The sequence below is a fragment of the Triticum aestivum genome, chromosome 2A (genome assembly GCF_018294505.1).
Source record: "Triticum aestivum cultivar Chinese Spring chromosome 2A, IWGSC CS RefSeq v2.1, whole genome shotgun sequence".
NCBI classification, from domain to species: Eukaryota; Viridiplantae; Streptophyta; class Magnoliopsida; order Poales; family Poaceae; genus Triticum; species Triticum aestivum.
The window spans coordinates 747,094,363-747,117,881 of NC_057797.1; the positions used below are offsets into that span (position 1 = coordinate 747,094,363).

Genomic DNA, 23,519 nt, shown 5'->3' on the forward strand with positions numbered 1-23,519 from the left:
GTACTCCCTCCGTTTTTATTTAGTTCGCATATTAGCTTTGGTCAAAGTCAAGCTTTACAAACTTTGACCAAGTTTATATACAAAAATATTAAGATATACAATAACAAATCAACAACATTAGATTTATTATTAAATGTACTTTCACATCGTATAGATTTACTATGACAAATGTCTATATTATTTTCTATAAATTTGGTCAAACTTTATGAAGTTTGACTTCAGTCAACTCTAATATGCAGAGTAAATAAAAAAGAAGGGAGTAGTAAAATATCAATGGCCCGTTTGCTAGTCAAAATATAGTGGAATATAGCGGACCAGTGGATTTGTCCAGGTAGTGTCCGGACTGTCCGTTGGACGTTTGAGGCGAAAGGAGGGGTTCCACCGGTTGTAGATCAACCAAAACAAAAAACAAATTCCAAGCCTCGCTCACGCCGTCACGCGTGCCGTCCCCTCCCCTGCCCCCTCCCCCCTCCCCCTCCTCGGCCCCGTACCGCCTCGCCACGCCAGAAACCCTAGGAGGGGCAAATCGCCGCGGCGAGGGGGCGGGCGTCGTCGTCGGGCGCACCGGTCGCCGTAGTCGAACCCCGAGAGGAAGTGCACCTCCAAGATCTAGCCCTTCAAGCACAGAGTGGAGGTCGACCCAAGTTCTTCCATCGACGGGGCGCGGGGGTCGGGTGTCGTGGGGCGCCGGAGTCGAACCCGATCGAGCCTTCAAGCACCGGGTGGAGGTTGACGAGAAGTTCTTCGATCGCTCGTGCGCGGGGGTCGGGTGTCGCGGGGCGCTGGTCTCGAGCCCGATTGAGCCCTTCAAGCACCTGGTGGAGGTCGACCACAAGTTCTTCGACAAGTCCCGGAAGAAGCTTGACGACCGCGAGATTCTACATCTGCAACTCCAGCGACCTCTGCTTCGAATCTATACAGTTTGACAACTCTGATCCACCATTACCTTGCTTAATTTTGCCCCTGCTAATCCCTGTTACTTCTGGTGCACCTGCAATCGGCGAGGTAGGATCGACGATAGATGTGTTGGTTCGTACCTATCGGGATTCGTCGCTAGATTCAGATTTCACATGTATCTATACTTCTTCAAGATGGTAAATTGGATGTGGGGCTGTCTTCAGGTTATCCTATTTTGCGAGCTTGTGGTTTGTGAGTAGGAAATTGGCATGCGCCGACACCTGAGAGAGCGTGGAGGTAGCACTACTTTTGGTAGAAATAAGTTGTATGGGCTTTCTCGTGCTTACAGGCTTTGAATTGCGCTGCGTTTGTTGTTTGGGAACTGGTATGTGCTGGAACATGAGAGGTTGTCGACATATCACTTAGTTTTGGTACAAAAGAGCTTCATTGGTTTTGCCACGCGTGGGTGGTTGTGACTTGTGGAAGTTTCTATTTGTTGTTTGGTAATTGGACTGTGTTTGCTCTGATAGTAGTTTTGGAGTTGTGGACGTAGATACTTCTTTTTGGTATAGATTGGTCGCATGCATTTTGCCGCGCTTGTGTGATTCTGACTTGCACAAGTTGGCAACTGTTGTTCGAAGATTAGGATGTGTTTTCTCTTATTGTAGTTTGGAGTCGGTGAAGTAGTGCTAAAGTTAGTTACACATTACTTGCATGGGATTTTCCTGCTTTGCTGTGGCTGTGACTCGCGCAAGTTTGTATTTGTGGTTTGGACATTGTGGTGTTGCTCTGATCGTAGTTTTGGAGTCGTGGACTAAGTGCTTCATTTTTGGTAGAAGTTAGTTGCATGGGTTTTACCACACAGATGTGGCTGTGAGTTACTCAAGTTTCTATTCGTAGTCAGAAATTGGCATGTCTTGCCCTGGTGTAGTTTTGGAAAACTGGGTGTAGCGCATAGTTTTGGTGAAAATTAGTTGTGCATGTTTTGCCCTGCCAGTGTGATTCACTTGTGTCATGTTTTATATGCTGGTGTTGTTGCATGGGTGTGGGGGTGTCATCCATTGCTTCAAAGTTCATTAGCAGCATTTATTAAAAACTTAGTCACTCTAATATTCGAGCTCAAATGACTCCTGGGTAAGCATATTCATCCACGCTTTGTCCAATCCATGGTATAGCTTGCATTAACAAACACAATATTGCCAAACTGGCTTATGGTTTACTTACTTCATTAGCAAGTACTAATGGTGGTATATGATGGGAAAAGATATGTTGGATGTACTTGAACTAGAATTAAGGTAGGTGTAAAATGACCACACTAGCCTGCATAATGTTACAGTTAACTAATTTATTATTGTTTCACTGTGTAATGAACTTTCTTGGCAAACCATTCATTAATTTACCCGTCCTGGGATTTAAGCGATTGGGTAGAAATGAACTCAACTCTGTAGAATGAGTAACGAAATCCACACTGGTTCTTTGGGGATGGTAACTCACTAAATTAGGTAGGCGTATACCCAAAAAAAATTAGGTAGGCATATTATAGGAAATGCATCATTTTTTCTCCTATAAATTAAGTTATCTTTTAGCGAATTAATGTAAGACTATATATAAAATTTAACACTCTCTCTTTGTAAGATGTGGTGCCATTCTACTTGGTTAGTAACCATTTAGATTTCTTGTTGCGTCCAGGAGCAGTGTAGAGTCAGGAGTGGAGTGATTCCGAGCAGCCACTGAATCTGGGCCGATAGTGAGGTGCTGTTGTATTCTGGTTCGGCTTGACGCATTGAAGTCCAAGTCAAACGGTGGCACAGATTACAATTTCCTCCCCCCCATTTCAGCCTTGGAAATGAGGATTCTGCAGTTTGCTTTCCGGAGGATATGTTCCCTGATTTCATCTGATGCAAACCGCCTTAAGCCGTGTTTGTCTCGTCACTTTTCTACCTTTGAAAATTTTGATGCCTATCCAGTCAGTAATGCAATGTAAGTTTTTCTTGGATGTACAATTGCACTCATTAATTGATTCATTACTGGATTGCATTCATGTAAATTTTTCTTGCATGTATGGTTTTTTCTGTTTAGTTGGCATTCTAGGGAAGTCGACATGAAGGATCTTGGAGATCCTGTCAATTTCTTTGGCAGGAACCGAATGTTTGATTCAATATTATACAACAAGCTTGTAGGCAGACCTAAAAGCAAGGACGGAAGGGAGATCAATCCGTATCTTGCCAAGATCATCAAGATGAACCCAAGAATGGTGTCTGAAATATTTGCTTATGCACTGAGATCGTTGGCGGTTATTACTGTGGAAAACCATCGGATGGGGGTTCCTTTAGGTGCTGCTGTGAAGCTATCTAACCTGAGGATCTCTTATTCTCATGGTAAGTTTGTCTTGCTCAATATCCTGCCAAAGTCACCCGGCTACAAGGGTTTGACTCTGCAACAGAGATGTAATGATTGGATAGCAATAAGAGATCTTGTGAAGCAGTTGGTTGAGGAGGTTTGCGGGAGTGGTGTTCAATATCCTGTGGATTTTGCCCACTGGCTTGAGAAGTTGGGTGAGCCTCAGCCACAAATATTCATGATACTATACCATACCGTGTTCCTAAGATCGAATGCCCGTTTCTATTACCATGTTTCGCTGGATCAGTTCTGCAGAAAGGAACCAAGGGGCAAGTTCAACATTATTATGAATGATTCTGAATTGCGTGAGTTGCTGAGGGAGATAGGTGACCTTAGAGAACTGTTAAACCTTGCCGAACTGAATGAGTTTCTGAAGTGCTGTATAGCAGGTGACGATGGAACTCAAGCAGCTGCTTCTAAATATCCAAAGGGCGGGCAACCAAGCAATGGTACAGGCCAGCAGGGTCAAGCACCACCAGCCACAGGCCAGCAGGGTCAAGCACCACCAGCCACAGGCCAGCAGGGTCAAGCACCACCAGCCACAGGCCAGCAGGGTCAAGCACCACCAGCCACAGGCCAGCAAAGTCAGCCATCTCAAGCCACAGGCCAGCAGGGTCAACCAGCTGCTCGAGGTGGCCAGAGTCAAACGTTCAATTCAAGTAATGCTCCACCACAAGGTCAGCCATCTCAAGCCCAAGGGAACTCAATCCCACAAGGACAGGCATTGCAAACTCAGGACCCTTATGCACTGCTTCAGCAGGCCAGACTCAAAGGTGGGCACACCTTGGTTGCTGTCCACCGCAACAGCCCTGTGCATGGTTGCCAAAAAACATGTGTAGGCTTCTCTTTCATTCAAAGATCGATGTTGAATCGCGGTCAATTATTCAGATCGTCTATTTCACGTTCCTTCCCTTCGACCATACAGTTCTTGAGCTCTTCTGCAAGAAAGGGATTCAGCATCAATTGGACATGGAGTGCTTGTTTGGTGAGACTAGGGACACATGGAAATTTGCAATAGACCAGCATAAATATGATGTTCAACAAGAATGAGACTTACCAGAACCAATCAACTAGTCCTAGAAGATGGTATACAAGCCCCTGATGACAAGAGTGTAGCATCAGTTGCTGCAAGATCTTAACAAGCAAGCATGTCCTGGTGAGGAGCAGCAGCTATGGATGAACAATCCTGGTGAAACGTTTCCTTTTTCCTGTTGATCTGGTCCCTTCCCCGGAAAGGAGGGACTAATTTGGTGATGTTCTCTATCCAGTGATGTAATGGTGCTAGAACTATCATTTGCACTTTGTTGAGCATGATAAATGTTTTTTGTGTGTGTTTTTTATGTACAAATGTGAAATGAATCTGCTTTTTGAGCTGAAAGTACAAATATTGTCTACTGATGATGTGTTCTTATGCACATGATGATGTTTCGTTGATCTGGTCTTGAATGAGGATGTCTGTCCAGTGATGTAATGATGGTAAAATGATCCCATGCACTTGTTGAGCAATACAAATGTTTTGACGTATAAATGTTAAACGGATCCACTTTTTGAGCTGAATGTGCAAATCTTGTGTTGCGTCCAATTTATTGTTATGTTGTACTGCTGCATCAGCTGTAGACCAGTCAGTTGATGACCATGTCTGCCAATGACTGGAGAGGTGCGTTGTGTCTCCTGTTTAGTAACGACGCAATCAAGAGAGTGGATTATACTGATGGAGACATAAAATAATCCACTTTACAAAGCAACCCCGCAATCAAGAGAGTGGATTACACTGATGGAGACATAAAATAATCCACTTTACAAAGCAACCCCTTTCTGTTGCTTGTATGGATCCCAAAAAATTCATGGAGCTAACCCATGGTACCTAGACACCATATGTGCAAATACATGGGGTAATGTAGTTCAAATTTTAGTCACCATGTTCCATGCATTTTCTGACCTAAATGCCAAAAGCGATCAAAATGATATTTGCATTCTTCCACTTTTTCAGGGTTATTATATACCATCAATAACCACCATATCGGAAGATCAGCCCCAAGGGAATTCATCTTGACCAGTAACAAAGATAAAACCAAAAATCAATGCCAATTGATGTGAACAAGTTTCACTATTGCAAAGTAACTTCCCAGCCTAACTTCTCTTGACTCGTCTTCTTTTTGACTGAAGAGACACGCACATAGCAAATTTGACAAAGTTTGGCAGCACAGAATGAGCACAGGGAGCTCTTAATGCCACTTCCTGTAGCTCCACGCGGTGACTGCGCCGATGGCAAGCCAAAACGCTGGTCACCCCCACTGTGCCGCCGGTCCCCTACCACCGGCGCCGCGCCGTCCGCGCACAGTGAACTCCCCAGCGTGTCCCCCTATCCCCCTGTTCTCGCCAAAGCCCTTCGTTGCTCCTCCCCTGTCTCCAGGAGCTCGCCGGACCCCGACCGCCCATGCGCGGCACTGCTCGGCCGACCACCAGCTACCGCCGTCGCTTGGCCGCTTCTTCCGAAAAATTCCCAGCACAACCGCTTAAGCCATCCCCCTCTCTGTGCCGCGTCCAGTCCTCGGCCCTCTCCACTGTCGCCGGCAATCACGCACCCAAGGCGCAATCATGGCGTCCCCTCGGCCCCGGCTATTTAAGCCACCCCTGCGCTCGCACGCGTGCAAGATACCATTACTATCCAAACTAGAAACCTCCCCGTGCAGGAATAGACCCATGTCCCCTTCCTTCTTCCTCTCCGGCGAGATCACCGCCGTCAGCACCCTCCGCCATGGCGAGCTCGAAGCGCTTCCCCTCGCCAGTTACTTTACAACGCGTGATACACTGGTGAAGTCGTAGCTCCCCATAGACTCATTTACTCCGAGGGATGACCGGGAGCTCGACATCGACCTCGACCGATGAGCTCCTCCGCGGGAACCGATGCCGCCGTCGCCTGGGTCCTCCCCTGCGTCCGTGAAGTATTGCGTCTGATGCGCCTCGACTTACTAAGAGCACTGATGCCTGTCGCGCCGTGGGAGATGATCGGAGTCGCCGGGAATCGTCGTCGGCGTCGTTGCTGACGTCACGCGCGCGAGGTAGACGACGGCCTCGTTGAACCCGACAAGTGGGACCGCATGGCCCAGCTCGTCAGCCTCTGTACCGGCTTCCCCCGTGGCGCCTTCTCCTTTTTTTTGAAGGGTGGTGGTGCCCTCTCTGCTCGCGGCTTTCCCGCAGGCCGGCGTATTTTCTATACAACACCATCCAGTTTCGGCCCACTTCGGCCCATCTTCGGAGAATTGCACCCGTGCCTGCAGTATTGCAACAGTGCACTTTCTGATTAATTCTCAAAAAAAAAGTGCACTTTCTGATTTATTCGCAGAAAGGTGAATATTTATTTTATAAAGCCCACGTTCATACTTTTCTGAGGCCGGTGCAATGCAATCCATTTCATTCATGTTGCAAGTCTCTAAATTCGCACATGTGCACATATTCTTTATTCTGTCATTCTCTGAATTATATTTTCAGATATTATCAATTCCTCGGCGATCATCTATCTTTCTAAATGATCTTCACCCGAGGTAATCCAATCAACTAGCCTATGCCCCGTAACATTGCTCATGATTTTTTTTTGCATGATCTTTATCTTGATCTACATGCTAGAAGTGTGTATATGGTTTATGGTTTATATGGCTATGCTTTATGTGCTTGCATGGTATATATCCATATCCTTATATGCTTTGATTGCTAGATGAGTACTAGAGATGTGATATGTGCGTATGAGTATGGAATCTGATGATTCACTCTAGTCAAATGAATAAACTTGTCGAAAGTACATAGATGCCAACTTAAAAATAATGGTACAAGACCTTAACCGAACACTTACTTTATTTGCACCTGTTGAGCCCCCATGCCTAGCTTAGACATGGATTAGATACATTCATACTTTCCTGCGGTTACTATGCCTCACACTGTGCGGTAGTGATTGCTGATGGCTTACAACAACCGTTTTATATATTGATTGCACTATGACTATTATCCTTAGATGGAGTGTGGTTGTTATGTTATATAGTGATGTTGTCCTTTGTCATGATTATCCATCATTATAAAAATGTGATGAACCTGATTTATTTATTGTCATGATAAAGAACACACCTAATCAACACAACCGCCTCCATTAGGTAGATCGAGTCATAGTGCCGCTCAACCGAGATAAATAAATGCGACCACATTTGCCTTACCTAGGAAGGCCCTAACCTAATATATCACCAAACCTCTTATTTTCATCCTCATTGGGTACGACTAGATGACGTACATTGCCTAGGCCAGGTGAGCAACGTCTAACTTATGGGTGCGTTGGACAAGTAGTTGTTATTGAGTACTCGAATCTAGTTAAACCGGTCACGGTCAGGAATGCCCTGGGGCATTGGGTCCATATATGCGCCCCCATGACATTGTTGTCGATGATGCTATAGACGTGTTATGATGGTAGAACCGGTTTGTTGGAGTAACATTTGTCCACTCGCGAGGGAAGTGTATCGAGATACAAGACAAAGAGGGGGACTTCATGGTGTGGGTACAATATACAACCTCTGCAGAGTCTTAGCCTATTCGAATAGCTGCCTCCTCGATTATGGACACAATTTGCATTTGGCCACACTATTTATTTCGTCTGTGTCGAGTTTGGAGGTATGAACATCTTTAAATATAAGATTGCACGTGAACAAACTTGAAATAGGGGATATGTCATAATTTTGTGCAGGAACTGGATGACATGACATGTCATGACTTGGTATGTTAGCCATGATATGGCTAGGAGACCGATGATATTGATTGGTAGGAAAACATGAGAATGATCTTGAGTGATAATAAGAATAAACCTGAATAAGATGCATTTGCAGGAACATGCTTTATCCTCGTTATATTATATTTAGTTCAGTTATCTTGACAGATATGTTAGTGATTTCTTGATAGCTAGACTTGCCGTGATACTATTTATGCTTGCCATGCCATGTTAACTATAATTGTTAAGTTAAATTTTTGCAGATTATGTTGGTAGGTCATGTTTTCTTTTTCTTTTCTTTTTTTGCAGGGGAGGTCATGTTTTCTTTGCTTGGGATATACTATGTTATTTGATTGAGCTTGCAGTACATTAAAAGTACTCACAAGACTTTTAACGTGGGCATCTTCAACTAATATGCAGCTAGAGTGTTCGTGTGCTAGAAGATTAATCCAGCTAGTCATGTGCGTTTATAGAGCCCATCCATGAGCCATTGTAACCACTGAAGTCTTCCGCTGCGATAATTTAAGCCACTGGTCTATTACGACAATGTCGTATAAACAATCTTGCAATAGCTCTGTAAACCTGAGAATATATTGTCGTTAGCATTTCCATGTCATGAACTCAGTCATGCATGCTCGTTATCCTGGGCTGAGGTATGGAAGTGCCCTCAAGGGTATGAGACAGTCACCATCATCCGAACCGATGAAGATCGGTAAAGGGATTTCTCTCCCAAAGATGCCTTGCCACCAACTTCCCTTTCCGGCCACAAAACGGATTCCCCATACACATTAGGTTGTGTTTCTAACAAAAAAGGTGTGCACCGACGCTCACTGCCCTTCTTCTTTGACCTCCACGACGACGAGGAAAGTGGGTCGAGCTGTTGCTGAAGCCATGTACGAAGGTTCATGTATAACGAGTACATGCCTACTGTCAGATCCTTGTATCTTTTTTTTTTGGTAAAATCTGCGTGTGGTTTCCCACAATAATATCTATGGAAACCCAAGTACCTTCAACGAGTAAGATTTTCTTTTGGTTATAATGACCAAAAAAAGTATCTTAACTAAGGATAACTTGTTGAGATGAGTCTGGAAAGGAAGTAAAATTTGTGTTTATTGTGGACAGGGTTAATGTATTGATCATTTGTATTTTCAAAAGGCTAACTTGGAGCCTCATGAAATGTGTTTTTGCTCTTAATTCTACTCTTGTTAACCTGAGTGGTTGTTCTGGTAGGACCTGCAGCAATGTTCTGGTAGGACATGCAGATACGGATGAGGAAGAAACCCTCCCGCCGTCGAGGCCCGAGGATATCATCGACGTGGCCGGTTGCTTGATCTTGCTGACGAAACCAGACTTCCATCCATGCCCTACTGTGCCTTTTTCGGTTTTCAAATTACAGTTCGTCTTGTTAGTGGTGTGAACAGTTGTCGTTATGGGCACGCGTCCTTTTACCGCGCTGTGATGATATTACGTTCCACACGCAGTTGTCCACAAGTCCATTGTCGTCCAGCCCGGTTAGGATACCTGGCTTTCACCCAGGCGACCCGGGTTCAAATCCCGGCAATGGAGATTTTTTTTCTTCCAGTTTTATCTTTTTTACTATTATAATAAAACACGAGGTCGTCGGAGCAGAGCTGAGCCAGCGCATCGCCCGTAGCTTTGCTCGGCACAGACACAACAAAGGGTAAGGCAGCAAGCAACCGTACCAATTTCTTCGGAGTTTCTAAAACGTTTTGGATTTTTGGCTAATTCTCATTCGACTGAATCTCGATTTCACTCTCAGTCGAGTTTTGAACCGCCTGATCGTCGTCCCCGGATCTTTGCGCGCACCCGCACCCGCACCGTGTGGGTTGTCCGTCGCTCCGCTTTCAGGTGCACTTTTGGCCGCGGTACACAGTGGCGTTCAGCGCTGCTCAGTTCGTCCTTGTGCCAGCGCAGGCGGGAGGCGGTGGAGTGAGGCGAGCTGCTGTGGAGCTAACGGAGGGGGGCGGAGGCTGCCGTCGCGTCAAGCGGCGGAGGAGGAGATGGTGGGGATCGAGAGGACTCCAGCGGGGCTCTCCCTCACCGTGCGCGCCACAAGCTTGCAGTTGTAGTGGCCCGCGGGGAGGAACCGTCTGAGCGTCGCCGGCCCGAGATAGGCACGGCGAGCCCTCTCCCTCCCCATGCTGCTCAATGCTTTCTCCTCTCGCTCGCTCGTCCCGCTTCGATTTTTTGCACCCACCTCTCACTCTCAGCGCGGCCGGCTTTGTCGAAAAACCTCTCGGCGCGCCTGCATCCTCTTCCCCTTCTCGTCGCTTCACCGTCAGTTCATCACTGATCCGACGGGGAGCTAAGTATGTCAGGGATCAAAAACCTGAGGCGCGCGGCAAATGTCTGTCCGCTGCCTTTTGTTCAGGGACAACGTGAGTCGGTTCTTTTTGTCCGTAGGCAGTGCTGGTGATTTGATTCAGTTCATTGATGAGAGCTAGGTAGGATGTAATATTATTCAGGTCAGTGTTTTCTCCACGCATTCAGCATATGCTTCATTCCATTTTCTAGCAGCTTACAATATTGTTAAGGATCGACCTCAACTTTGTCATGTCGTGTAAAAAACACAACAAAATTTGCTGGAATTTGGTGTGGCATCTTGAGTTACTGACAAAAGTTTGCACTGAAAAATGTCAAGCTTAGCAGAGGAGAAGATGGAGCAACGGCCACTCGAACTATATGCTCTAGAAGATGGAGCAATGGCCACTGAGAAATGTCAGCCGTCACCTCGTTTTGTTCTCTACCTATTCAGTTCATTGACGAGTGCTAGTTTGCAGGGTCCTATTTTCAGTTTGTACTGTAATTCTAGTCATTCTGTCGAACAGCTCTCATGCGCCATGAGGAGGCCAGAACTGGGTGGTCGCATGACGCATCAACCGGAGGCGCTGGACGAGGCCATGGTGCCGCGCTCCGCCACGCTGGGCACCAACGCCAGCGTCGTGCTGCCGGGCAAAGATGGAGGACGCACGCTTTCGTGCCCCGAAGCCGCCGCCCCTTGTCATCCCGGCACGCGTCCGCAGCTTGGTAGGCGCTCACACGACTCCGGGCTCCCCTTGACCATCCGGGCCGCCGACACCCACGCCGGAGGCCACCACCCTCGTGCTTACGGTGATGTATGTTGGCCGATAAAGCCACGGCGATCGTGTCGGGTGCGCGTGCACGCGCCGGGCGCATCGGGTGCGGACCGGACCGAGCCGGATCCGTGGCAAGGGGGTGCGTGTGTGCGTGCGTGTAGTGGCCTGGAGTGCGCACGCGTGTGTGTGCACCCAGCGGGCGTGTGTAGGATTAGGTGCAGACAGTTGAGGGATCGCGAGGCGGGCGTGATCGCCGCGAGCCGTGCGCGTTCGTGCGCGTGGTGGCCGCGAGCGGAGCGGGCCGATCGGGGCGCCGGCTCGCCTGGGTCGTGCCCAGCGCAGGCCCAGCTATATAATGCCTCGAGCTGAACATTGTAACTGTCTGAAGAGGGTCCACCTCGTACTTAAAACACGGAGGGGCGATTGGGGCGATCGCAAGGCGATCGTCGCGAGAGCTAGGGTTAGGGTTTTGCGAGCGGTGGTGGTTGTTTTTCCGGCGGCACGGGAGGGATCGACGGCGATCCTGAGCGTGTGGGTCGGTGTGACGCTATCTCTCCGGTGGGAAGACCATGGCGGAGAGGACGAAGGAAGGAGTTGCGGAGCCGCGGAGCGCCACGAAAGCTGCAACGGAGGCGGGGACGCCGGGGCCGCAACCGCAGGGAACGTCGACGGCAACACCAAGACCGCCGCCACAGAAGGAGACACCCGCTGGATCGATGAGAACGCCACTGGGCTCTCACAGCAGGAACAATTCTGTATCTCCAGTAGATGGAAAAGCGACGGTGATCTCGGCGGGACTGACGGCTCGGCTGGGTGGTCTGGTGCTAACGGAGAAGGAGTCTAAGGGGTTTGTCTTCAAGGAATCTGAACAGGAACGTGCGCGTCCGCCGAAGTGGTCGGCGATTGGGAAAGCTTCCCCCCCCCCCCCCCCCCCGCCCGATGAATAAGCGAGCCTTGGAGATGTCAATGGCAAGGGCGTGGGGGCTACATAGGGAAGCCCAGTTCAAGATCATTGGGAGAAATCTTTTCTCGGTGGCGTTCGGAAGTGAAGGAGATTGGAGACACGCCCTAAACAACGGCCCATGGCAATTTGACATCAATGTTCTAATTCTCAAGGATTATGATGGTGTAACTAGACCGTCGGAGATGACTTTCGAAACAGTGGATATGTGGGTTAGGGTCGACGATCTGCCCCTGGACAAACGCTCGAAGGCTTTTGGGGAAGCACTTGGAAATTGGCTGGGCAAGATCATGCGTGTGGATGTAGAGAAAGATGGCTTTGCGAAGGGCTCCGAACTGCGTTTCAGAGCTAAACTCTCAGTCTTCGAGCCGTTAGTGAGGGTTTCTATCTTAAGAAGGATGAAGATGACCTGGAGCAAACATGGTTTGATTTTAAGTACGAAAGGATCCCACATTTCTGCTTTGAGTGTGGTAGGCTTGTTCATGGCGCAGGTGGGTGCACTCCGGCCGTGGAGCCGGATCAGCAGTGGGGAGAGTGGCTCAGGGCCTCGCCGGGGCGTTCATCGGGACCAAAAGAGGGATCTCACCGTGCCCCTTCTGGAAGTGCCAATAGCTATGGGAGTGTGAGGTCGAGCGACGGTGAAAGGAACGGAAGGAAGACCGGAACAGTCCCCGATCTTCCCACCAAACGTAACCTGCAAAGGGAGTTCACTACCCCAGCTGCATCCCACACTGGTGGGGGCGGTAGAGGAGAATATGAGGGTGTTTCAAGTCCAAACACACAGAGGCATGGTGAGAATGCATCCCGGGAACGGGACCTTCGTGATGACTTGGAGCTGAGACGGGAGAGAGTGTTGCGATCTGAACTGAGGCAGCGGCAGCAGGAGAAGCAGGCGGATATCAGAAATAAGTACAAGCAGCAGGATTCGCGTAACAATGATGCTGCTGAGAGCTCGGACAGATTCAGAGGGCGAGAACGCAGGCAGGGATACTATATGCACCAACCTAGGTCTGGGAACTATACGGAACAGCGTCCCCCTCTTAGCCCAAGACATGAATTCAAAGGAGAAAGGAAGAGGTGGCCGAAACAGCAGTGGGTGGTTAAAGGAGACGTGGACATGCAGGTTGGTAATGATATCTTCATTCGCGAGACGAGGCAAAAAACCTCTTCTGTGTTTGATCGTATCTCTAAGCAACACGACGAAGCGGCGGTCCCTGCCAGGCAGGGCCGTCGGACGCCATGAATCTCCTGGCCTGGAACTGTCGAGGCTTGGGGTTGGACTCGACAGTTGGCGAATTAAGAGACCTAATACGGTCCTACAACCCAGTGGTGGTTTTTCTTTGTGAAACGAAGAAAACGGCGAGAGCAATGGAGCGACTCCAGTGGAGCATGGGATTTAATCGAGGGGTAGCGGTAGACTGTCAAGGGAGGAGTGGGGGTCTGGCTCTATGGTGGAGAGATCATCTTCAAGTTACCGTTCGTCCGTGGAGCCAGTACTTTATTGATGCAGAGGTGATGTGGGAGGGAAAAACTTGTAGGATCACTGGATTCTACGGGTAACCTCGAACGGAACTACGCAAGAAATCATGGGATGCTATTAGATACTTGCGAGCTCAAGACGATCTGCCGTGGATATGCATGGGTGATTATAATGAAGCCTTGTTTCTTTCTGACCAGATTGGTGGTAACCCAAGACCTTTCATGCAAATGGAAGATTTTCGCGACTGTCTTGCTGATTGTGGCTTGGCAGACTTGGGGTTCTCGGGCTATCAATATACATGGGATAATAAGAGGGATGGTGTGGAAAATATTCAGGTGCGGTTAGATCGAGCCACTTGTACTGATTCCTTCTTACGAATGTTCCCGGAGACAACAGTTGAGCACATCATGACCGAAGAGTCTGACCACCAAGCTTTGCTGGTCCGGGCGCTGGAGACGGCTCCGCATGGGGATGGGCCAAGAGAGAGAGCTTTCAGATTTGAGGAAGCTTGGACTCGCCACGAAACATATCAAGAAATGTTTGAGGAAGCGTGGGAGGCAACACAAACGGGCGACCAAGGTATAGCTGTTGTGTGGCAAAGACTCAAAGGCACGACGGGGGCGATGCAAAGGTGGGCACGGGAAGTATTTGACTCGATCAGAAGGCAGATTGCAAAGTTAAAAGGACAGCTGAGTGATGCCAAGGTGAGAGCTCTTTCGACTGGACACTCACTGGAGGTCCTTGAGATTGAAGCGCAGCTTAAGGAAATCTATACACGTGAGGAGATTATGTATAAGCAGAGGTCACGTGTTGACTGGTTAAGTGCGGGAGATTAGAACACAAAATATTTTTAGAGCCGTGCTACTCATAGGAAAAAGAAAAACACAATCAAAGCCCTTCGAAGGGAGGATGGAACTAGATGTACAGTGGATGAACAAATGAGAGAAATGGCGGCAGGTTTCTACGAGGGGCTGTTTACCTCGGATGGTACGTCAGGTGCCAATGCATTGTTACAGAATATTCATCAAGTGGTCTCTCCGGACATGAACAATGCGCTTACCGCCCCTATCACTAATGACGAGATACATGCAGCTCTGTTCCAAATGGGGCCAACGAAGGCGCCCGGTCCGGACGGGCTCCCGGCTCTTTTCTACCAGCGGCATTGGCCGCAGGTCCGTGATGATGTGTGTCGGGCTGTGAGGGATTTCTTGGGTGGTGTGGCCGCCCCGGAGGATTTTAATGATACGGTCATTGTTATGATTCCTAAGACCAACTCACCGGAGTTGTTGTCTCAGTTCAGACCAATTAGTCTGTAACGTGTTTTATAAGATTGCTACCAAAGTTTTGGCAAATAGATTGAAAGGCATTCTCCCCATTCTTATCTCAGAGGAGCAAAGCGCGTTTGTACCGGGTCGTCTCATCACTAACAATGTCCTGGTTGCATATGAGTGTGTTCATGCAATACGGACTAGGAAAAGGAAGAAACCATTGTGCACGGTAAAACTGGACATGATGAAGGCATATGATAGGGTAGAATGGGTGTTTTTGCGACAGATGTTAGAGCAGTTTGGTTTTGCACCACGATGGATTATGATGATCATGAGATGTGTCACCACAGCTAATTTCTCTGTCAAGTTGAATGGTGCTTGCTCCAGGAGGTTTTCACCATCCCGGAGGCTACGGCAGGGTGACCCGCTCTCTCCATACCTCTTTCTCTTTTTGTGTTGAGGGTTTCTCGGCGCTGCTGAAGAGGGCACAAGAAGACGCCAAGATCAAAGGGGTGACGTTTGGGAGCACTGGCCCCCATGTCACTCACCTCCTTTTTGCGGACGACAGCATAGTTTTTCTGGAAGGATCGAGGGACAATATGGTGGCCTTAAAGGAGATTTTAAATAGTTATGAAGCGGCTTCGGGGCGACGTGTGAATTTACAGAAATCCTCAATATTTTTTGGCAAGGGGTGTGGAGAGAATACAAAGGCAGAGTTGAAGAGTGCACTTGGAATTGATTCAGAAGCTCTGAGTGAACGCTATCTTGGGCTGCCAACACTGGTTGGTCGTTCAAAGGAGGGCACTTTCAAGTATGTGACGGAAAGTTCCAAGTCAAAAGTGAGTGGCTATAAGGGCCAAGGTTTGTCCAAAGCGGCGAAGGAGGTTTTGGTGAGATCCGAACTCTAAGTTGTACCTACTTTCACCATGAGTTGTTTTCAGCTCACTAAGAAAACGTGCCGGAATCTGACTTCGATCTCTTCAAAATTCTGGTGGGGTGAATCAAATGGTGAAAGGAAAGTACATTAGATCTCTTGGCAAAAAATGTGTGCTGCAAAAAGAGTTGGGGGTTTAGGGTTTCGGGATCCAGAGGGCTTCAACCAAGCATTGCTAGCAAAACAAGCGTGGAGGATTTTGCAAGAACCGAACTCACTATGCGCAAGGGTCCTCAAGGCCCGCTATTTCAAGGAGCAATCTATCATGACGGCCACATGCCCTTCCAACGCCTCCTACACCTTTCGCAGTGTGCTGCATGGGAGAGATCTCTTAAGGGAGGGAACAATATGGCGCATAGGAGACGGGTCGAAGGTGAATATTCATCACGATAACTGGATTCCGAGGCAGGGAAGTTTGAAGCCATTGGGCCAACTCTTCATACCCGGTGTGGCAAGGGTGGCAGATTTGTTAACTCTCGACGGCCGTTCATGGGACGCAGCAAAGGTGGATGCCATGTTTAGTCCGACTGATGCAGCGGATATCAAACACATCGCTATTGGGGGTCCGGAAGAACAGGATTACATGGCCTGGAACTACACAAAAAATGGGTGTTTTACTGTCAAATCTGCATACCACCTGAGAAAGGCGATGGGAAGAACGAGGACCGGACAGCTGGAATACAGTGACTGCACACAAGGGGTTCATGGCGCTGTGGGACACATGTGCACCGGCAAAAGCAAAGATTCATATGTGGCGTTTGATTAAAAATGGGCTGGCTGTGGGGTTCGAACTACATCGACGACGGATTAAACCGGGTGTTTTTTGTGTTGCATGCGAAAGAGAAGAAACCAACTATCACTGGTTTTGGGCATGCCAACATTCAGCAAGGTTCTGGCAGCTCTTCCACTCAGAGAAGGGAGTTGCGGTGGCGATCCCACCGTGCACGACGGACTCCCAGAGTACTCTAGCTCGCTGGCTCCTCGATTGGTTTGCCGGGGCATCTGATGAAGACCGAGAGGTTATGGTGCATTCGGTGTATGGCCTCTGGCTCGCTCGGAATGATGCTCGAGATGGTAAGCCGATCGCCACAACACATGAAATAATGAACTCTGTTTTTTCCCACATGAAGGAATGGAGGGAGATACATCCACAAAAGCCGGGTGCGCCTGTTAGGCAAGAACCACAGCACTGGGAGCCTCCTGACGAGGGATGGGTTAAAGTAAACTCAGATGGTGCAGTGTCAAAATTTGGAGCAAAAGGGGGAGGAGGAGCAGTTCTTAGAGATCACAATGGTGCCTTTCTGGCAGCTACCTGTCATCATTTCCCAAACATTATGGATCCGGAAGCTACTGAGGTCTTGGCGTGTCGACGTGCTTTGCAGGTAGCAGCAGACATTAACGCAATAAGAGTTCATCTGGAGTTGGATGCTCAAGCTGTGGTGAATATGCTGAAACATTCAGCGAGGAATCTGTCGGCTAACGGCCCTTGGATTGAGGAGGTGAAAGCTCTTCTTGGGTCCTTCGTCGAGTACAAGATTTTTTGGGTTCGGCGTTCTGCTAATATTGCCGCGCATAAATTAGCTAAAGTAGGTGTTGGTGATGAATTGTGTAAGGTGTGGTTGGGGGTCCCCCAGACTTTGCTATTTCTGTAATCGCGGATGACATTCCGGGGTTTGAGTTTTAAATAAATGCGGCAATATTTACCCTAAAAAAAACTGTCTGGTGGGTCGAGTTCGTGCTCGAGAGAAACAAGGATCGTCGTTGCTGCGGCGGGGCGTAGCGTACGTGCGCCAGAAAGTCCACCGTGTCCACTGCTCCTTCTCCTTCCTCCTTTATTCTTCGTTGTGCGTCTGAGAGAGAGAGAGAGTGAGAGAGCTCCGGCGAGCGAGGGAGAAGGCCGCGGCAACAACAATGTCCCAAGAGCACGGCGTGCCAGGGCCGGCTGCGGACGGACTCAAGCCCCCAGAGCGGCAGGCAGTCGACGGCGAAGAACCTCCTGGAGGCGCCGGAGACGACGACGAACGCTGGGGTGGGCGTGGAGCTTGTGGTCCACATCCTTCGGAGCCAACGCGTATGCGCGTGCGTGTCCAAGGCCGACGCGTCGGCGTCCAAGCACGGCCGCCGCGGGTTCGGGCGCCTCCTGGCCGGCCGCGAGGCGCAGGAGCTGTACGAGGCAGACGTGAGGAGGCCAGGAGAGCGCGGCCTCCAGCTGATCCGGCGAGACCGCGTCACTGCCGTGCCGTCGATGTGGTGCTGCTTGTTGGCGCCGCCTCTCGCAGCGCTGCTCTTCTTCTTCCTCTTGTTGCCTCACACAACTCTCTCTTGTTTCCTTGTTTCTCTCACGAACACAAAGACACACACCGGGGCAGAAAACACACACGCACACACACATTCACCAGGGAGGAAATTAGCTTTGCCTTATCTCTCCCGGTGACAATCACATGCGCTACATGGTTTCCTTCAGCCCTCACGGCCTTTTCATTTCATTACTCCAATGCAGTACATATATATACACCAGGGGTAGGACACACCCACTAACCCGACCACCACGTTGGCCACTAACCAACTAACGCTACATACTTCATGCAGACCCATGCACTAGCCAGCCACTACCCTCGGCAACTAATCCCACTAGCCCATGGACTTATCTTTATCCCTGGAATCGCTCCAACGACTCAGCCATACAACTAGCTACTCATGCATGCTAACAAACTCATCCATGAAGCTAGCTAACCACTTGCATGCATCTAACCAATCCATCCAGCCGGTGCCGCTTCGCCGTCCATGCGCTTGCCGTACGCACGGCCGTGCCGCCTCGCGCAGCTTTGCAGCCTCTCGCTGTCATCGGCATCTCGCCGTGCTCGCCATCTCACACGGCAGCTTGGCATCACGCCTTTTTCGCACGCCTCCCCTGAACCCTTGCCGACCTACAACTTCTGAACCTACACTACATGCCTAAATGAAATAAACATGCTGATACAAATATCAAGATTAGTTCTAACATTCACCCCCCTAATCTTGATATCACAATCGTCATACGGATCACCCGCAGCCACTTGTCGACGCCGTCGCAGCGCCGTACTTGCTATGGACGACATCATCAAAATGCCGATCACCACCGCACACCATCTTGTCGTAGACGACCCCATCACAGCGTCCGTCACCACATCGTCCTGCCGCACGCAGCAGCCACCTCTTGACGTGGACGGCGCCTTCGCAACGCCGATCACCACGCCATCATAACCTCGCGGCATCGCACCGAAACCGGCCATCAGCGGTACCGCACCGCTGCCAGCCATCACCTCGCACCGACGTCCTCCACCTCACATGGAGTCCACCGCGTCACCGCCGTCGCAGCCGTTGCCTCCGCCCAGCACCACGGCGGCCACCATAGCCGCCGGCACCGTCGTCGCCGCCACGGATCAACAAGGCTCTGATGCCAATTGTTGGCGCCGCCTCTCGCAGCGCTGCTCTTCTTCTTCCTCTTGTTGCCTCACACAACTCTCTCTTGTTTCCTTGTTTCTCTCACGAACACAAAGACACACACCGGGGCAGAAAACACACACGCACACACACATTCACCAGGGAGGAAATTAGCTTTGCCTTATCTCTCCCGGTGACAATCACATGCGCTACATGGTTTCCTTCAGCCCTCACGGCCTTTTCATTTCATTACTCCAATGCAGTACATATATATACACCAGGGGTAGGACACACCCACTAACCCGACCACCACGTTGGCCACTAACCAACTAACGCTACATACTTCATGCAGACCCATGCACTAGCCAGCCACTACCCTCGGCAACTAATCCCACTAGCCCATGGACTTATCTTTATCCCTGGAATCGCTCCAACGACTCAGCCATACAACTAGCTACTCATGCATGCTAACAAACTCATCCATGAAGCTAGCTAACCACTTGCATGCATCTAACCAATCCATCCAGCCGGTGCCGCTTCGCCGTCCATGCGCTTGCCGTACGCACGGCCGTGCCGCCTCGCGCAGCTTTGCAGCCTCTCGCTGTCATCGGCATCTCGCCGTGCTCGCCATCTCACACGGCAGCTTGGCATCACGCCTTTTTCGCACGCCTCCCCTGAACCCTTGCCGACCTACAACTTCTGAACCTACACTACATGCCTAAACGAAATAAACATGCTGATACAAATATCAAGATTAGTTCTAACACTGCTGAGGTTGGCAACGACCCGGGCGCCGAGCGCCCCTGAAGGCGAGCAGCGCCGCCTCGTCCTTCCCCTCGCAGCGGAAATGGCAGCAGCTGGAGAACCGAAGGCCATCGCCGCCCTCCTCAACCTTCCCGTTCTTCTCAGCGGAGCAGTCGCGGCCACCGTGCGTGTCATCCTCCAACTCTTTCCCAAGACGGCAAGACGCCGGTAATCGCTACCTTGTTCGCCGTTGAATGGTTAGCTGCTGCTGCTGTCCTTTCGCCTCGCTTGGTTGCTCCGGCCGGTGGCGAAGCGGCCCGCATTGCGCGTGCGCACCTTGGCTCGGCGCTGGCGGCCGGCAGAGCATGCCGCAACGTAGGGGAGAGGAGAGATGCCGTGACAGCATATAGATTACACACTGACATGTGGATTCGGGACCGAGATATAGTATAGCAGTACAAGTCAAATACCAAATTCCGGTCAACATGCCATTGTGGACAAAACGAACTTCTAGTTTTCCAGGGGTGATTTGGCTGGTTTTGGATAGTTTTTGTTTCTTTTTTTGACAAACTGGTTTTGGATAGTTTTTTCTTTTTTTGATAAACTGGTTTTGGATAGTTTTTTTTTTTTTGAAAGGTTTGTTTTGGATAGTTGACGGTAATATCCCAGTTTTCTGACTTGAGGGGGTGATGTGGCCGAAACTGGGTACTTCATAGGGTATCTATACTTTTTTTTATTTCGTGTAGGCGTGGCCTATAATTCACAAGATAATTTAAACATTTTCTTTCTGAATCTCCAATACACGAGGGATAGAGTGGAAGTCAGCGCCACATTCAGTTTTAGTGTCGGCGCATTCAGTTGATCAGGTTCAGTTACTTGTTCCTTTGTGATTCAGTCTTCCCGTTTTTTGTTCCTTTGTTCAGTCCCTGTAGCTGGAAAATTACAGATGATATGAAGCTTTCCATTCTTCCATGATACAGGCTTCCGAGAGCCCTTGGATCTGAGATCGAATGGTTGCATGGCGTGATTCTAGACCTACGGGTGTATCATTTTTCAGCCACTTTGTTATTCACTGTGGTTTCGTTCCTCTGTTCAGTCACTGTGGTTGCATCATTTTTCAGTCTCTTGAGCCTCTCTTTCCTTCAGTTTTTCAGTTTTCCAGTTTCTTCTGTTTGTTTGATCTTTTCTAGTCCTCAGCCGCTTAGTTGAATCACACTTTTACCCCTCTTTCTTTAGCTTCTCAGTGTACCTAATTTGCTTAACTTCTTTCCTAACTGTCTCATTTTCGTTTTTTACTCTTTAATCCTTTGTTAATTCTTTGTCTTTGCCATTGATCATTCTTTCTCCGGTCGCTGTTTCTTATCTCTTCAATCTTCATTTCTCTTTTTCTTAGTCCTCAATATCTCTTTGGTTGGTTGGTCTTCACTCTTCATATAAGCAGATAGTGATCTGTTGGCACGTCTCCTCCCCTCCCTCGTGTCGCCCCACTCGGGCGACCCGAGGGGTGAAACCCTAACCCCGCCGCCTCCCTTCCCTCGCCGCCGCCCGAGGCAGCTGACGCCGAGCAAGCTTGGTGCGCCGTCGATGAAGGTGGCGACGGGGCCCTCGCCTCCTCGCCTCGCCCGTGGGGGGACTCTGGATCTGGGGCGGCGGCCCCGGCTGGTGTGGAGTCGCGGGCTTCGGCATCCGGTGGCGCGGGCGTGAGTCGGCTGTTCTTAGCCGTGTGGACGGCGAGATCCCCGAAGACTGCGGGCCAGCTCGCGGCAGTATCGTCAGCTCCAACTGCGTCAGACCTAGCCGTCCCCTCTGCCCTTCTTCTCCAGCGAGCTCCTCCCCCCCTCCCAGATCCGATCTGCCTCGTCATGGGGTCCCGGTCTGCTTCGGGTGGGAGCGGGTGTCAGGATGCAGGACCGGGGGAAACCCCCAGCCAGCCATGCCAGCGGCGACGCCCGTGGGCGCGGCGCACCTTCCCGAAGGCGTCGTTTAGGTCTTGCCCCCCATCCCCTTCCCCTTTGTCTCCCAGGAGAAATCCTCAATTTTGTTGGGCAGCGGCGACGCCCTTGGCGCTGTAACCTTCTTGAAGGCGCTGTTTTGGGAACAAAGATGGGTTGTGGGCTTCGTTGTGGTGTAGGTGGAGTGTATCGGCGGCGGCAGCATGCGTCCAGCGGTGGCGGTGTCTCCCTTGGTGCTGGGTCAAGTTGTTTTGGTGCTCTTCGACGGGCTGCAGTTTATTCCTCCGATGCCCTTGGATCTTCCAGGACGGGAGGGGATAGGGTTCCCCTCCTACGGTGGCTGCACTACAGGTCGTCGAGCGAGCCGAAGCTCCCAATTTGGTCTTTGCCCTTGCTGTTGCCCAATTGTGCATTCTGATCGCTCGCCCTCTTCCAAGTCAGAACTACGGCATATGGTGTTGCTCTGCTCTAGGTGAGTCGTCGTTGGCATGTCGGGAATGCCTGGTTCCGCCCAAGTGGTTTCTTCGAGGCCATCCATCCAGGCTCTAAGCATGTCCATCGCTTAACGGTGTGATGCCTTCGAGCCAGGCGAGGAGGCAGGGGTCTTCTTTGACGATGGATCTGGATGGATGTGTCTTTCTTCAAGCCCAGGTGTTTTGGCAACGGCGTGCCTTGCATCGTCGTCGGTGCACTCTCCTGACCAGGATATCGCTTTGGCCTTGGTTTTCGGCGTGCAAGAGGTTAATGGCATCTCCAAGCTATATGTTCTACGCCAATCTTTCTAACTAGCTTGTTGTATGTGCATTGTGAGCTGTTCCCTGACGCCCTTGTATCTTTGCCGTCTATCTTCTTTTCTTTAGTTGATGAGTGGTGTAATTTGAAGTTGAAATCCTGGCCGGTTGGTGGCTTTGTTAATTTATAAAGCCGGGTTCTGCTTGAGCCTTCGTTCTAAAATATATATAAGCAGATGGTAAACATGTGTTTTTTAGGTGAATGGCCCATTATTTCTCTCTTTTTCTTCACTCTTCACTATTTTTCTTAGTTTTCAGTCCTTCTCTTTGGTTATTCTTCACTCTCCATTTAGTTCAGTCACTGTTTTTTGGACTTGACACGCAGAAAATCCCAAAGGAAGTAGCCCCAAACTTGACATCCCGGAGAGCGGGCCACCGACACAAGGGCCGAGCACGGCACTGCAGGCGATGACTGCATCACTTCAAGCAGAGTTTGGAAGGAGTTTCTCCTCAAGACAGATCTCACGATAGAAACTCACGTTCTAGTTACGTTCCACTCTGTTGCAAACAAGCGTCGGGTGTCGGTAGTTTTCAATTGTCCTCTAAAGAATGTAGAGTGTTCAATCTAGCTATCTGGTATCGTGGCGCAAACTTGTTTGCTGACTGTTGTGGGCGTGCTACGGGAATCTAATCCTGTGTGTGCGCGATTACGTAGATCAGTTTCTCGTGCCTGGCACCTACCTCCTTTTTTTTCTTCCTTTGTTGCCTGTCTTTCTGTGTGTTTTAAGATTATTATCTCCGATGGTTAAACAACATCATTCGAGACCTGAGGTGCAGGTATGTTTCCCTGCTGTGCTATTTCCCTCTCGTTCTATTCATTTTAA

General features: G+C 49.7%; 1 protein-coding gene and 1 non-coding gene across 3 annotated transcripts; both read left to right on the plus strand.

The window, feature by feature from the left end:
• The first annotated feature begins 433 nt into the window (after positions 1–433).
• On the plus strand, positions 434–4,731 carry LOC123190815 (uncharacterized). 2 transcript variants are annotated; one of them, XM_044603545.1, is made up of 3 exons: positions 434–920; positions 2,587–2,877; positions 2,977–4,731. In XM_044603545.1, exons 2-3 carry the CDS (start codon positions 2,744–2,746, stop codon positions 4,313–4,315), a joined length of 1,473 nt encoding a protein of 490 aa, XP_044459480.1. In that variant the 5' UTR covers positions 434–920; positions 2,587–2,743; the 3' UTR covers positions 4,316–4,731. The 2 variants fall into 2 exon arrangements, with proteins under 2 accessions (XP_044459480.1, XP_044459479.1); XM_044603544.1 differs by having other exon boundaries at positions 434–2,877.
• A 4,805-nt stretch (positions 4,732–9,536) lies between these two features.
• TRNAE-UUC (transfer RNA glutamic acid (anticodon UUC)) lies at positions 9,537–9,610 on the plus strand. The gene has a single exon. It is a non-coding gene; the product is annotated as a tRNA-Glu (tRNA).
• Positions 9,611–23,519: the final 13,909 nt, after the last annotated feature.